We start from the raw sequence: 14,182 nt of genomic DNA, 5'->3' as shown, positions 1-14,182 counted from the left end.
CTCAACAAAACAATGGAGCTCTGCAGAGCCCAAGGAGGTTTTCCAGGCAACTCAGACAGCAGGAATCCATCTTGTTGCGTTAAATGGACTTCTGGCAGAATGATAGGAATGTGCTGCCTCTGTGGCACAAGGGACTGGAGGGATGAGGGTTGGGTGGATATCATGGAAATTGGTGACCAAACAAATTCTTCTTCTAGGGTGGGCTGGGTCAGCAGGGAGATGAGCAAGCTTTGCATCTCAGCATGCTGGTGGTGGGACATATCCATGGGCTGAGATTGGCAGAGGTTTCTTTTTGCAGTCCCGTACAAAAATGGAAACCAGCAAGGGTGAGACTGTCCTTTACTGAAGAAGCTCGTAGTATATTGAGCAGAAGCAATAAACCCGACGATAACAAGAGAAAAAAACAAAAAACGGTGGCATTATCCCAAAAGGAAGGAGGAACCTTATCACTCACAGGTCTGATTTGCTCCCCATGTTCAGTTCTGGGTGAGGGCTGGCTTTTTTCCTCTTCTTCTTTTTTTTTTTTTTTTTTTTTTTTTTTTTTTTTTTTTTTTTTTGGTTTGGTTTGGTTTGGTTTGGTTGTTGTTGTTCTCTTTTTCTTTTTTTTTTCTTTCAGCACAGACAAGTTGCGAAGCAGGACAGGTGCTGTTGTGTTTTCTCTTTCTGCAAAGGCAGCTGCCTGCAGTCGTTAATTGACTGTGGGCACCTGATTCCTCTGTAAACTATATTCCTTTGCCTTCAGTCTCAGGTTGGCAATACTGTTGGCCATGTTCATGCCCTGTGCTGGGCTGGCGTTGGTACACGTGGCAGAGTAGGTGGCCATGGCACTGAGGGATGGAAAGAGAAACATCACATCAGATGTGGCCTCCAAACCACAGCAGAAATCACCACCACTGTTTTTTCCACACCTGTGAGGTGTACTCCTGGTGTCAGCAGAGAATTACCACTCCCCTTTATTTAACACCCCTTGATTTAGCATCTTGCTTCTGCTGTTCATTCACCCAGCGCCAAAGCTGGTTCAAGTCAACAGGAAAAATTTCCACTTCCTATTTTCTAACCCAAGAAGGTTTGCAATGAGGTCAGCCTGCCAGTCAGACCATTGTCCTTAAAAGTATTCCCACTGGAAGCAATGTCTTTTTGATGAGACCAATTGCTGGTTTTACAGCCTGTGAAATCACGTCACTTCTCAAACACATGTTACATTAAAGAAACACTCTGGGAAAAACCCATTTCAACAATTGTCATGTTTTCTGGTTTCAGCCTTTTGGAATGAAAATTTCCACATTTTTTCCCCTCAAAACTTCAGCTGATTATAAAGAGCATATCCCAAAGGCTGAAGAAAAAAACTCAAAACATAAACCACTTTTTCTCCCTTAAAACCGTGACTTTATTAATGAAAAACATTACTTCTGACAGCAGAGGCTGAACAAAGATCTCTGACTTCTTTCTTATCCTACCAAAAAATTTGCAAAGCTGCTTTCCAGACCACTAGAAAACTTGTTCAATCCATTTATCCCATGGGTTCCTGTGAAAAGCAGCTCCCCCAGCCAACTCCCCCAAACCCAGCACAGCATTTGACCTGCTGCATTTCCTTTACATGGGTCCACAGATCAAAACCAGTTGAAAAGCACCACATAAACTAGAGGTGCCCATTTAACACAGAGTGCTCAGGAGGAAGCCCCAGATGCTCTGCTGGAGGCCAGCTCAGCTCTGGGGCTGACCTTTTCCATCTGCCTGCCCCAGTGGCTCACAGCTGAGGCTCTGGGAAATGCTCTGCTCCATCCACAGACCAAAAAACTGAAATGGGTTGAGCTTTTTGCCTTTTTGTCTTTTTCTTTTTCTGTCTTAAAAAAAAAAATAAAAAAAATCCTTCCAGCACTGACCTCCCCAACTGGAAATGCCTTTGCAACAGCAAATCTCCCTGCAGGGAGATAGGCACCTGCTGCACAGATCCAGGCTGGAGCTGTGCCTGCTCACCCCGAGGTACTGCTGGCATTTCTGACCTCCCAGGAGTTTATTTGCCACCCAATGCTGTGTGAATCCTCAGTCTGCAGGAGATCCAGACCAGGGAATATCTGCATTTCACCAGCATCCAGAACACGTGGATGTGTGTTTCTGGAGCTCTTCTCAACCAGCTGCATCCCTTCAGTTCCCTCTCCATGGCTGGGCTGGTTCTTCCCTCACCCTTAAGTCAGCAGCAGTGGGAGAAGCCAAGTGCTGCCTGCAGGAGGGTACAAAGCCCCACGAGGTGTAAAGGTGGTGGCTACTTAAGCCCCCATGCCCATCTGCTTCCACAGGATGCATCTCTCCCATGTTTTTGAGCTGGAAGAAATTTGGAGACCTTCAAAGGTTCTCTAAACTAGATAAAACAGGAGTTTTCAGTCAGGGGTGTAAACTGTCTCCATACAAAACCAATTGGCCAAGTCTGGGGCTGAAAATCCTGGGAGCCTCTGGCTCCCAGCTCCCCAGAGGTGTGGGGAAGATGATTTCACTTACTGATGCCAAGTGAAATCCCTGCTAAACCAAACATCTCCAGAAGTGCTTTCTTTCATCAGGTTATTCCACCAGGAGCAGTGCACAAGAAGGCTCTGTCCAAACACCAGAATAACTTGTGTGTTGCTCCAGATACTCTCCAGGCTCTAATAAGGGTTGAAGTCACCCTGTTGCACCCTCCCTTCACCCCATCCAGGCAGAGAGAAAACAATCTCCTTCCTCCACTCAGCTGTATGCTTTCATGAAACACAGAGGAGCATCATGTTTCTGGGGCCTAAAATCCTTCTTTCAAATAAGGTTTTCAGTGGCCCGTGGAGTCAAAGGTTGCTGGAGTGGGAAGTGTGGGCTGCCATCTTGTTTTCTTAGGAACCTCTGCTAAAAAAATGCCTAAGCAAAACATTTTTCAACTTCAAAAAAAATAATAGTATCTACTTGGCTGTCTGGGTGACAGAGATCTGCAAATAGCTTTGGTTGGCCTGTGGCTGAATGTATTTGGAGAATAAACACATAGATTGAAAACTTTTCCCAGATCTAAGAGTAAAACTAGCCCCGGGTACCCCCCAGCTCCGGGCCTCCGCAGAAGTGGCTGTGAATCAGGGGCAGGTACAGCACTGCTGGAAGATGGGGAGGGGGCAGAGGGCCATGCAAACACTCCTCATGGCTGCAGGGTTTCAGCAGTGTTTCACCAAGGGTCCATATTTGAATGACCTGACTGCAAAGCTCTCACGAGGCTGTGGCAGCCTGGCCCTTTCAGATGAATGTGACTGCCAAGAGATGATCAGTAGGATTAGGAAACTTGGGGAGCATGGAGTGTCTGAGCGTCCTGTGCATCCCACAGTATGGAAAAGCAGCTGCTGTGCTCCTCTGCCAGTGCAGGGCAGCAGGAGGGTGGCACTCCAGCCTGCTTTTATGTGTAAGCTGCTAACCTCTTTGCTGAAACACCTTGGTTTCAGACAAGGGGAAGATGTGTCTTTGCACGGTGGATAGGCACAGCCTGGACCTGAGGGGCTGAGAACCCATCCCTGACCCTGTCCCTTCTCCCCTGTTCTCATTAGCACACCCCAGGTGCTGCAAGTGACCTCAGACAGCCCTTGCCAGGTGCCCTTGGGAGTCACCTTTGCCAGGTCTTCTCATAGCAGTGATTGTGAAGCCCCCTGTGTAAACAACATCTTGGGAGGGATGATGTCTTTTTACAAGTGTGGGAGGTAGAAATGAGCCATGAGCATTCAGCAGGGATCTGCTACTGTGACCAGTGCAGTCTCACTGGGGTAGGGAAGGAACTCGCTTCCCTTCCCTGATCTCACCTCCTGAATGCTGCACCAAGGAACACCTCACAGAGAGAAAGCCTCAACCCCAGAAAGAGGGATTTTGACAGAGAGCAGTCCTCAGGAAAAAATCCAAAGGAAAAGGGCCATTTCTAAGAGGAAGCTGGTGGCCACCAAAAGCAGCCTTTTCCATATCTGGCTGGATCCATGACTTGCTTTTCTGGAGATACAAGGCGGATCAGGAGGACCCCACAGAACTGAAGCAACAAACAGGAAGCCCATATGTTTGCAGCTCTTACTGTGCAAACAATGCTTGGAGCAAAAAAAGAGGGTCAAGGTGACCAAGCAAGAGAGGTCCTGTGCATGGTGTGGCTCCTGGAGGGCAGTGGGAAGCTGGCAGTGACCAGGTCAGATGAACAGGAAGAAACCCAGCCAAAGGCTTCAATGGTCCTGACCAACAATGAAGCCACTGTTCTAAAAAACACCCTCCAACTTCATTTTCAACTGCCTGTGAGCTAGCTGGCTCCCCACAAACCAACACGTCCTGTGGATCTTGTGTCCACACCCAGCTCCTGCAGAGCCAGGAATGGCACAGAGAGGACAGGGAGGCCTGTGATGTGCATGGACATTCCAGATCCTCAGAGACTGGGCTTGCCACATCCATGCTCCTTTCCTGTCATCCCTTCAGCAGCACTGACCACAGGAGGTGGACACTGAACACCAGCCTGTCACCTGGCCCTTAATGCAGGCAAACCACAGCACATCATTCACACACACTGTTGTGCTCAGGCAATAGAAACTGCTCACCGGCTCAGTGCTGAGTACTGCTCCACATGGATGAAGCGAGTTCCCAGCCCTTCCTGGCGTCCCAAGCAGGGACTGCGACGGGACAGCCACAGAACTCCCTCTTCTGGCCACTGCGTGGTGGCTGAGCCTCCCCAAGTGCTCTGCCCTCCTGCCCGGCATCTGTGTCCCATGGAAAGGTTTTCTCCTTGCTACAAACCAGATGCACTAGGGAAAACCTTCTGCTTCCATGTATTTCTACCTGAGCCTCTTTCAAAACTTCCTGGAGAGAGACCCCCAGGAAAGAAGCTACCACAGAGACACAATGATGTCACACTGCAAAAGTGGCAACGAGATGGGGTGGGAACAGGTGAGGAGAGCCAGTGGGATGTCACACTGCTGCACTATTGGACCCTTGGAGGCTGAAAACTTCAGCTTTCTGAGCTGAGGGGTGCTGACCCTCAGGCAAGCACCATGTTTGACTTGAGGCCTTGGAACAAGGGTTGCATCCCCCAGTTGTGTCATGTGGATACATCAGAGCTGTCTGGACCACTGTTGGGATGGTCCAGAGGGTTGCTCACTCACCTGTAGGGTGAGGCAGTCCCCCAGGAGAGATAGTCGGTGGGTCTGGGAGCGGGGCGAGGTACAATGGGCTGCTCCACGGCCGTCACGTCCCCTGAGTAGGATTTGAGCAGGGAGGCATTCTTGCTGGCCAGCATGGCCCTCTCGTTCCGGCGGAACTTGGCTCTCCGGTTCTGGAACCACACCTGGGGGGACAGCACAGGGCCACCGGAGTCACCACAGGCTCTGCTGTGACACTGGCCCCAGCCCCACTGTGGGAGCTGCCTGCCTCCCAGCCTGTCCCTGGGAACCCTACGTATGAGATAATCCCTGTGCCTGCTCTGAAAAAGCCCTGAGGGACTGGCTGAGGGATGCAGCAAGAGCTGGCAGTGCTGTACAACACACCACGGCCTGCTCTGACCTTCAGAAGGTGTAGGCCTGCGAGCTAAGAGCTCAAGATGACATGAGCAGCCTGAGCATCCAACATCTTGGCCTTGGATGAGTCATATGGACACATCTGACCGGGCAGGGGTGGCAGGTCAGGCCTGGCAGTCTCCCTCAGGGCATGGTGCCCTTGGGGCTGAACTACAGCACAAGCCAGGAGCTTGGTGACCCTCGTGTGCCACAGAGACCTCAAGGATTTCTGCTGCCTTTCCCGAGGATCCCCCAGGTGAGGTGTGCCTGGGTGTAAGCTCTGGGATTACCTGAACTCTGGCTTCAGTGAGGTTGACTCTGCGTGCAAGGTCCTCCCGTACAAAGGCATCGGGGTAGTGTGTCCTCTCAAAGACCCTCTCTAGTGCCTGCAGCTGGCTGCTGTTGAAGGTAGTCCTGTTCCTCCTCTGCTTTCTTTTCTTCTTCTCTTCTGAGTTCAGCTGATCATCTAGGAGAGACAATTGGGGATGTGAAAAGTGAGAAAGCTCTGAGCCCAAAGCCACAGGGTGAACGACCTCAATGGTTTCTAGAGGGAAAGGGTTTAGGAAGGGGCTTGCCCAGTTTCAACCCCACACATTAACCACGCTGTGCTAGTGGAAGAGGAGGTGGAAAGTGCACTGATCCCAAGCATTCATTTTTCAATTCCACCGCATAAGACTTGTACCTCCTCTCTCAAGCTACCCCAGGTCTCAGCTTCCTTATCTCTAAAAAGCAGCAAAAAAGCCCAAAATGCATCTCCCTGACAATCCTGGAAATCTTTTCTGATGGCAAAGAATCACAAAACCCTGTTCTCTTGGCTTCAAATTTCCAAGGACTGCTCTTACTGGGGTGTAATACAGCTCTCTGGGGTAAGAGCATGTTGGATACTGTGAGTGAGGAGCAGTTGTGCCCTCTGCAGCCTCCTCCTTGCCTTGCCGAGCCGAGCAAGGTGTTAAACAACCAATAGGAGCAAGTATTGTTTTGTACCTGGTTTGCATTTCCTCAGAAATTAATTAATACATCTGAATCACACTGGTATGTGTGGGGTGCCAGCAAAAAATCCACATTACCCTGGGGGGACCTGAGCCAATATTCACATCAGCATTAAAGGGTATTGATCCTTGAATCCGTAAAAATGCACAAGCTCATGAATCATATTCAAAGTTCATCACTGCACACCTTGGGCCAGGTGATAGTGTCACCCTGAGAGTCCCAGGGCTTGACCTGCTATGTACAGATGGAGAACACCCCCTCAACAGTCACTCTTTTTGCCACGTGCAAATATGACAGTTCCCCTTATCCCCCTCTTCTCCAGGGGGTATGTAAGGCCCAGGGAGGGACTGACAAGGAAATTGAAATCTGCAGTTGTTGTCCTCACCACCTGTTTGTGTTGCTTTTCACAGCCCATCTGGTACCTGAACACCTTTGGATCGAGGCCCATCCATTTGGGAACAAAAGGACATTCCTCTTAAATTAAAGTAGGGTTTTCAAATTCCTTCAGGTTTACAGTGCCTCCATCCCTAATCCTCCTCCAACAGCCTGATGATCCCTAGAAGGCTCCTTTCCAGCCTGGGGATTCCTGGGTGCAAAACTATGCCCTTGGTTTTCCCATATATGAGAGGAACTGTTTGGAGACCAGTTTTTAACAGGCACACTAAGCTGTAAAGCTGAGCTGGGAAGGGACTGGCAGAGGCAGGAATGTGCAAGAAAAACAAAGGCATAAAGGAATTAATGCAGGGCTACAGGTGAATCTATCAGCTCAGGTAGTGGGAAGCAAAGCAGGGGAGCAGAGGGATGGGATTTAACTGCTGCTTGGGCAGAGCCCCCTGCACACGTTTCTCCCTGCTGGGGGTTTAATGCCATCACAGGGTTCACCCCCTGTGAAGAAGGGGGAAAACCTTCTTTAGAAGGGGAAATGTCCGTCTCTTGACTCATCATCAAACCCTTCTCAAAAGGGGTCAGCTATTTCCTCCTGGCCCTGCATTTCGACATAGCTGTGCTGCTGTGCACCACACAACACAGCAAAGGAGCCTCGGGGCACAAACGTCCCTCCAAATGGCACAAACACTGCCAGACCAGCTGCTGGAGAGACAACACGGCCTCCTTTGGAGTCACCCATTCCATGCTGGTTTCTAATCTAAACCCTGCCTATGGGGAGTGTATGAACAAACCAATAAAAGCCTTTGGGACCCCTTCAGAATCCCACCCAGGCCTCTGAAGCCTCAGTTTCTGCCCAGAAGACAACATCTGGCTGGAGGGAACACGAGCCCGAGGCCGTCTGGCCGTGGCTCGATCCTGTGTGACAGCTACACATGAGGAGGGGTGAGCATATCCCTCTGGGGAGCAAGAAGAAGGGCCAAAGTCTGTAAAACACCGGAGAACAAGAATTCCCCCTGCCAAGCACAATTTGCCTGGTTTCCTCCCGGTGTAAAGCGAGATTCACAGCCGGTGATTCACAGCTCACCTCGTAATTACTGCCCCCAAACCAGCTGGGCTCAGGCATGGAAAGTGTCCCCTGTGCTGGGAGGCTCACAGCCAGGTCACATTGCCTAAAGCAACCCCAGCCTGGGCTGGCATGGAGACCCCCTTTTCCAGGACAGAGCTGCATGGAGGTGACAGCAAAGCACAGGGAGCTTTGGAATTTTGGCATCTCCCATCGCCCGCACCTCTGTGATGGCACAAGATCCAGGTTGTTGGAAGTCTGGGGGCTGGAATTTTCAGGCTTTCTGTCCTAAAGGGCACTGACACCCTCAAGCAAGCTCCACATTTGACTTGAGGCCTTGGAACAAGCTTCTGAAATTAAGTGATAGCACTGGGATTGTGGGTGTATAGTTTGAATAGTATTGTGTGATCTCACAGGGTGAAAAACTTAGATTTAAGATTTTAGTATATAGCAATACACGTGAGTCAAGGTAGAGGACTTTAGGTATTGTCTGAGTCCTTCTTCTTCACCTTCTTCTTCATAGGTTTAGGTAGTTTTCTGTAATTGGTTGATGGAGTCCACATTGCAGACTTCAAGTAGGTTTAGAGTAAAAATAATTTAAGTGCCATTTCATAATTAGACAAATTGTCCTTAAAAAACCTTATAAAAATAAAAAAGTACTCCATTTTACCTCATTTCTCTAACTAACTAATTAAAACTCAGAACTCATAAGTCTGTAAATAAATAAAAAATAATAAACATCCAAATCTAAACACAAAAACTACAACTCCCATGTATTAATCCCAACCTTAAAAGGGAAAAAAAAAAGCAACAATACTATCATACTGAGTGTCTACGGAAGTGACTAAGGTAGCAGGGGAAGAAAGATAACAACAGGATATTAATCCAGAGCAGCATGAGTTTGGTCAGTCTGTGTCTTTTGCCATGTGCTGGTTACAAACTGCTAATGAGAGGCTGCACACACCTAAACCCCAGACTGCCTGCAAATGTCACCTTGCTCACAGCACTCCCCAGCTGCTTCCAGCATGTCAGCAGGGAATTTCTTCTTCTCTGTCATTATTTCTTTATCAGGAAACAATGCCAAACACTAAAAAATGGCATTCCTAAACAGTGTTGACAGCACTAGTGACTGGAGTCAGCAGAAACGGAGAGGAGAGGAAAACAGCACTAAAGCTTTTTAGGTAGGTCAGAAATCTTTTGTCAATGTTCTTTTAATCAGAAAAATTTCATTATGTACAGTGTTCTCAAGAGCTGAGCAGCCTGCAAATGTGCCTTGCAGAGAGATGGAAATGTGTGCTCTCCTCTCAGAACTCAATACTGGAAAACCTGGGAATTCCACTGCCAAACCCCAACTCTCCATGCTGGGCTGGGGGACTACGTTTCCTGTTTCCACATTTGCGTTTTTCTGTGTTACTTCTACATTTCCCCAGAACCTGCAAGTCTTGGTGTCACACACAAGTGCACCAAGGCACTCTTGAGTGCTCCTAATGATTCAGCATGAAACATCCTCGTCTTTTCTCCTCTTGCAGTGAGGCAGATCCACACCTCCAGACACTCCAATCTGTTCTCTTCAGTGCAGTGTCTGCCCCAGTGCCTGGAACTATCACTGGGGCATGGCCAGGCAGCTCCTCTTGGGATGCCACATTGAAAATAAAATGCATTAAAAAAACCCCAAAGCAAATAAGAGTTGAGAACAAAATGCCTATTTAGGAGTCTCAAGATTGGTATTTTTTTTAATCAATACTTACAACCACAACATATTTTACATTTCCAGTTTGCAGGAATGCTTGTGCATACTTGCATTCACTCCAGGTCAGAACAAAAGCTAATTTCCAGATGGGATTTACATTGTGTGGGCAGTTTGGAAAAGTTTTGACCAGTTCTATTAAGTCCAGAACCAACTATTATAGTTCATTAATTGGATCCGAACCAAAAGTAAACAATTGGATTTAATTAAGGGAGGGACAGAGACACTTAACCACAGTATAATGTATGGTAAGGCAAGGAAGATTTGTCACATCAGTTATAGAAACTGTAAACTGAGAAAGGATTCCAGAAAGAAAATAATGAATTGCACTCTAATCACAGCCTTCAAAATAAGAAGCCAATGTTTGAGATTTAAGAACAAGCAAGACAAATGATCTCACAGTGAAAAAAATAATAAACTATAAATTAAAAAGGCAACAACTCAAAACTCTTAAAATACAAAAACTACTGCAAGCCAGAGAAAGAGAAAGTTTTATTCAGATTGGTGGAGAAAGAAAGGAAAAGGGAGAATAGAAGGGAAAGGAGCAGGGCTTTTTATTGGGTTTAAACTTAAATTTCATGAAGCTTGAATAGAAATATTTCTGGGTGTTCCCCCAGCTCTGGGCAGGCTCATCTCCCCAGCATCAGTCATCCAATTTATAGCCCATCTCACACTCCCAACCCAGTTTTACTCACGCTCTGCTTTGCATTTCATTCATTACATCCCTCCAAAGCACTGCAACACTTTTGGTGCAGGGCAGCTTTGTCAACTGGCATCATAAAAAACCCAGAACCAAAAGCCAGACCCAAAATGTTTAATCAAAGCAAAAACAAGACTCCAAGCAAGAGGAATGGGAACATAACAAAGTCCACTCAGTGACAAAGCCCTGCCCCTCTGATTTGAGACAAGGCTCACAGAATTTTCCACCCTGCTCCTCCCGAGGGCACTGGGAACTTGTGGTCCAGCAGCAGCATCCATTGTCTTTGTGAGCAGGAACAGAAGAGGGGCAGGGGGACACAAATGGATAAGATTTCATACTCAGAGCTGCCTGAAGTATCTTTCTAAAGCCTCCCAGGAGAAAACAAACTCTAGCTTGTGCGTATTTCTGTGCGCAAGGGAAGTATTTTCCAATGGAAATGAGGTTTAACTTCAGTGCACACAAATGCTACAGAGAGAAGGTGCAAGTACCCCACACCATCACAGCAGCCATCACAAATGGAGGCAATGTGGAATGAAGATAACACTTAACAGAAAAGTAAATATGTTAAGGTAGATGCCTATTAAGTGATGTACCTCAATACAACAGCAATACTGAGCCCAGCTGTACAACAGGGATAACAGCAGGTTTTCATTTGTGAGTACAGGTCAGACTAAAGACATTTTTGAACTATCATTCTCCTCTCATTACACACCAGCTGAGCTTTTTTTCCTAACCTCCGCTGTTTATTTGGTTTATTTTCAGCCCTATCTTAATGTTTAAATTATTCCAATTACACAGAAAATCCAAGTATCCGAAGTTCCAGTCTTGTTAAGAGCACCGGGAATACAGAAAAAAATAATGTAAGAAAGAAACAGATGCTCTATTTCCTTTAAGAGCCATCTCTTGTGATTATCTTGGAGTCAGGTTCAAGTTTTGCACATAAATAATAAGTTGTTCTGTGCACAAGCACGAAGCTTCAGAAAGGCAACACCAAATTCTTCATAACAAACCTGAGTTTTAATATTACATGGAAAAACGTGCATATTTTCAGTGTTACCCATGGGGCTGGGGCAGCTCCTCTCCCAAGTGTCTGCAATGTGGAACCTATCAGGGTGGCTTTTTAGCTGCCTGCACACGAACAATTACAGATCATTACAGAGCTGTGAACTCTGCTGTGTGGACAGCAGGGAGAGCCCTGCCCCAGCTCTCCTGCTGCACTTGGCTCTGCCTGCCAGGACCTGCTACGGTCCTGTACAGCCACAGCCTCACCGGCATGCAGGATGAAACCCTCGCTGGCCTCCCTCAGGACAGTGGCTCGTGCAGAGGGACTCCCACTGCACCATGGCCAAAGGAATCATTCCCAGGTGGGAATCAAAGCACAGCACAGTCACTGACTCCTGGTACCTGGAATGAGGTCTTGGGGTTGTCACCTTCCAAGTGGAGAGTCTGAAAATAGTTTCCAACATGCAAACAGTCCTCACCCAAACTTACCAGGCGCTGGGGACCCAAGTGCAGAGGCTTTCTCTGTGCTCTGCTCTGTGTTTTTGCAGGTTAGCAGGGGTGGGGTCCTATTAAAATCCCAACCTGCCCTGCTCCTGATCCACAGGCAGGGCGGCACCAGAAGCCGAGAGCCCTGTCCTAAGGCAGACGTAAGCCAGAACTCCTTTCCAGGGTGGTTTCAGCTCTGGTGCTCTGCCTCTCATCTGGTGGCAACCTGTAGAGCACATGGGCAGTTACAGCAGCTACGATGTGAGACCTCCCTAACCATGTCAGTGCTCCCACTTGCTGGAGCTGACAGAAGAAATTATATTTGGGGAAAAAACAAAGAGTAATCATAATCCCATGGAAATCCAGAGAGTCTCCCTGGAAAGACTTAACATTTAGTGTTAATTACTGGGAGAACAACATTTGTGGGGGAAGAAGTTTACATCCTCCTCCAGAAATTGGTACAAAGCCATGGAAAGTCCCACTACATCCCACAGACTAGTCTGAGTTCTGCTGCAACAATTCTGCTTTTTTTATTCACTAGGGTTTTCCTTCTGGGCATCCTACAGCTCATAAGGCACATGGTTTAGTCCTGCTCTTCTAACAAGCCTTTCCGACGGGTCTTGGGGTCAGAATGTTCCCATAATACAATAAGCACTGTATGGATCTCATAAGCTCCAAGGCACGGTATGTTATGTGTTTGGAATTCCTTGTATGCTTTTATACTTTGTTTTACATATTGTAATTTTTATATGCATTACCACATTGATCCTTGGAAAATTAATTTTAAAAAAACCCCCAAAAAACAACACACATAATCAAAAGCAAACACATGTATTTAAAAGCCTGCCAGTGGCAAATCATGTTCTGTGAGGCTGCCCTTTGTAACTGACAAAGAGACCAAACCACCAGGCCATGGCGGGGATCCAGCAGTGTGGATTGAGCAGGCTCAGGAGGGGATGGGATCCAAGGGGGCTGAGCTCCCCCATGTCCCTCTTTAGCTCAGCCCCACGCCCCAGAGACACTGGACCCATGACAGAGGGGCAAAAATGCACTCTCAGAGCTGTGCCAGACACACCCCAGAGTGTTACCCCTCAAATGTCACAGCACTGAGCTGCCATGGTGCCAGTGTGACCTCCAGGCCCTCCTCAGCCTCCACAGCCCCTCCCTCACTCCTGGATTCAGATCTGCATCAGTGCTTGGTGCAGAGGAACACGTGTGAACCCATGGCTTTGCAAGGTCAGGGGTTTGACTTCCAGCACCTCTTCCCATCAGCTCCCCTTCCATGCCGTGTGTCCTGATGTTTCATCTTAGGAATGGCATTGATTCATCACAGATCAAACTTCCCAACCTCCGCCCTGCTCCATCGGCTCTCCTCACTCCCAAAGACGCCTCTCTACGTTCTTCATCCCCTCCCTGCCCCAGTTCATTCCAGGAAAAAAAAAAATAAATTCTCCTCTCCTGTCCAGCACCCTTTCCCTTCCCTTCTCCACAGACTCAAAAAGCCAAGCTGTGGGACACTGCCCCTTTCATGCATACCTGGTGTACTCCAAACCAGCTCCCAGTGTCCTTCAGAGCCACCACTGTGCTCAACTTGACTGTGCAATTCACACTTTCTATGCAGGAGTAGACTGAAGTGTCAGGAAGGCCAATATCCACATCCCCCTGGATATACCCCACAACCTGCCTCACACACAGTGGCAACAAGCACCACTGCAATTAGGACAGGACAGGTTACTAATCTATGTTCCACACTCATATTCCCCTGGAGTGAGCTCATGGGGTTTACATGTTAGGCAAAAGGTAATATTTCCACCTGCTCCCCTGTTGGATTTTCCTACCGTCCCCTTATCTTTATGTGTGGTGACCCCCCAGACCTGCAGCTTGCCATGAATCATGAACAGGTGGAAGCCATGAAGTGCAGATCTGGCACTGCATGCCCACCTGAACTCTGGGCAACACTGCTTTTAACAGGTTTATTCTTGCATTTAGAAAAAGTGGCAAAAAATCCTTGTGAACTAGAAAAGCTTTCATATTAAGGAAAAGCAGATATTTTTGCAAAAAGCTGACTAGTGCAAAAATAGAAAGGGGGGGTGGGGGAAGAAAAAAGAAAGGGTTTTTGTCAAGACAGAAAAGAGCAGCTTTGGGGGGTATTTTTTTCCAGTCCATATATCCATTGCATATGACCCACTTTAGCATTTCAGCTGGCTCATTTCCAAACACCATGGCAGCCACAAGAGCCTGCAAATGTTCCCCAGCAAGCTCCTTCCATGGGGAAGGACTGACTCAAGCTG

At 47.8% G+C, this 14,182-nt stretch overlaps 1 protein-coding gene across 1 annotated transcript in view; it reads right to left on the bottom strand.

The window, feature by feature from the left end:
* Positions 1 to 466: 466 nt before the first annotated feature.
* The window catches only part of PRRX1 (paired related homeobox 1), a gene marked incomplete at its 5' end in the record, with an annotated part of 36,168 nt that continues 22,452 nt past the window's right edge, over positions 467 to 14,182 (bottom strand). The window contains 3 exons of the mRNA XM_083867085.1: positions 467 to 827; positions 5,127 to 5,308; positions 5,807 to 5,982. Of these exons, the coding sequence (XP_083723211.1) occupies positions 689 to 827; positions 5,127 to 5,308; positions 5,807 to 5,982 (497 nt within the window). The 3' untranslated portion in view covers positions 467 to 688. The remainder of the gene's footprint in view (positions 828 to 5,126; positions 5,309 to 5,806; positions 5,983 to 14,182) is intronic.

Source organism: Zosterops lateralis (genome assembly GCF_965231275.1).
Source record: "Zosterops lateralis genome assembly, chromosome: 9".
NCBI classification, from domain to species: domain Eukaryota; kingdom Metazoa; phylum Chordata; class Aves; order Passeriformes; family Zosteropidae; genus Zosterops; species Zosterops lateralis.
The sequence above is the reverse complement of the archived record's forward strand: the minus strand, read 5'-3'. Positions and strand labels throughout refer to the sequence as shown.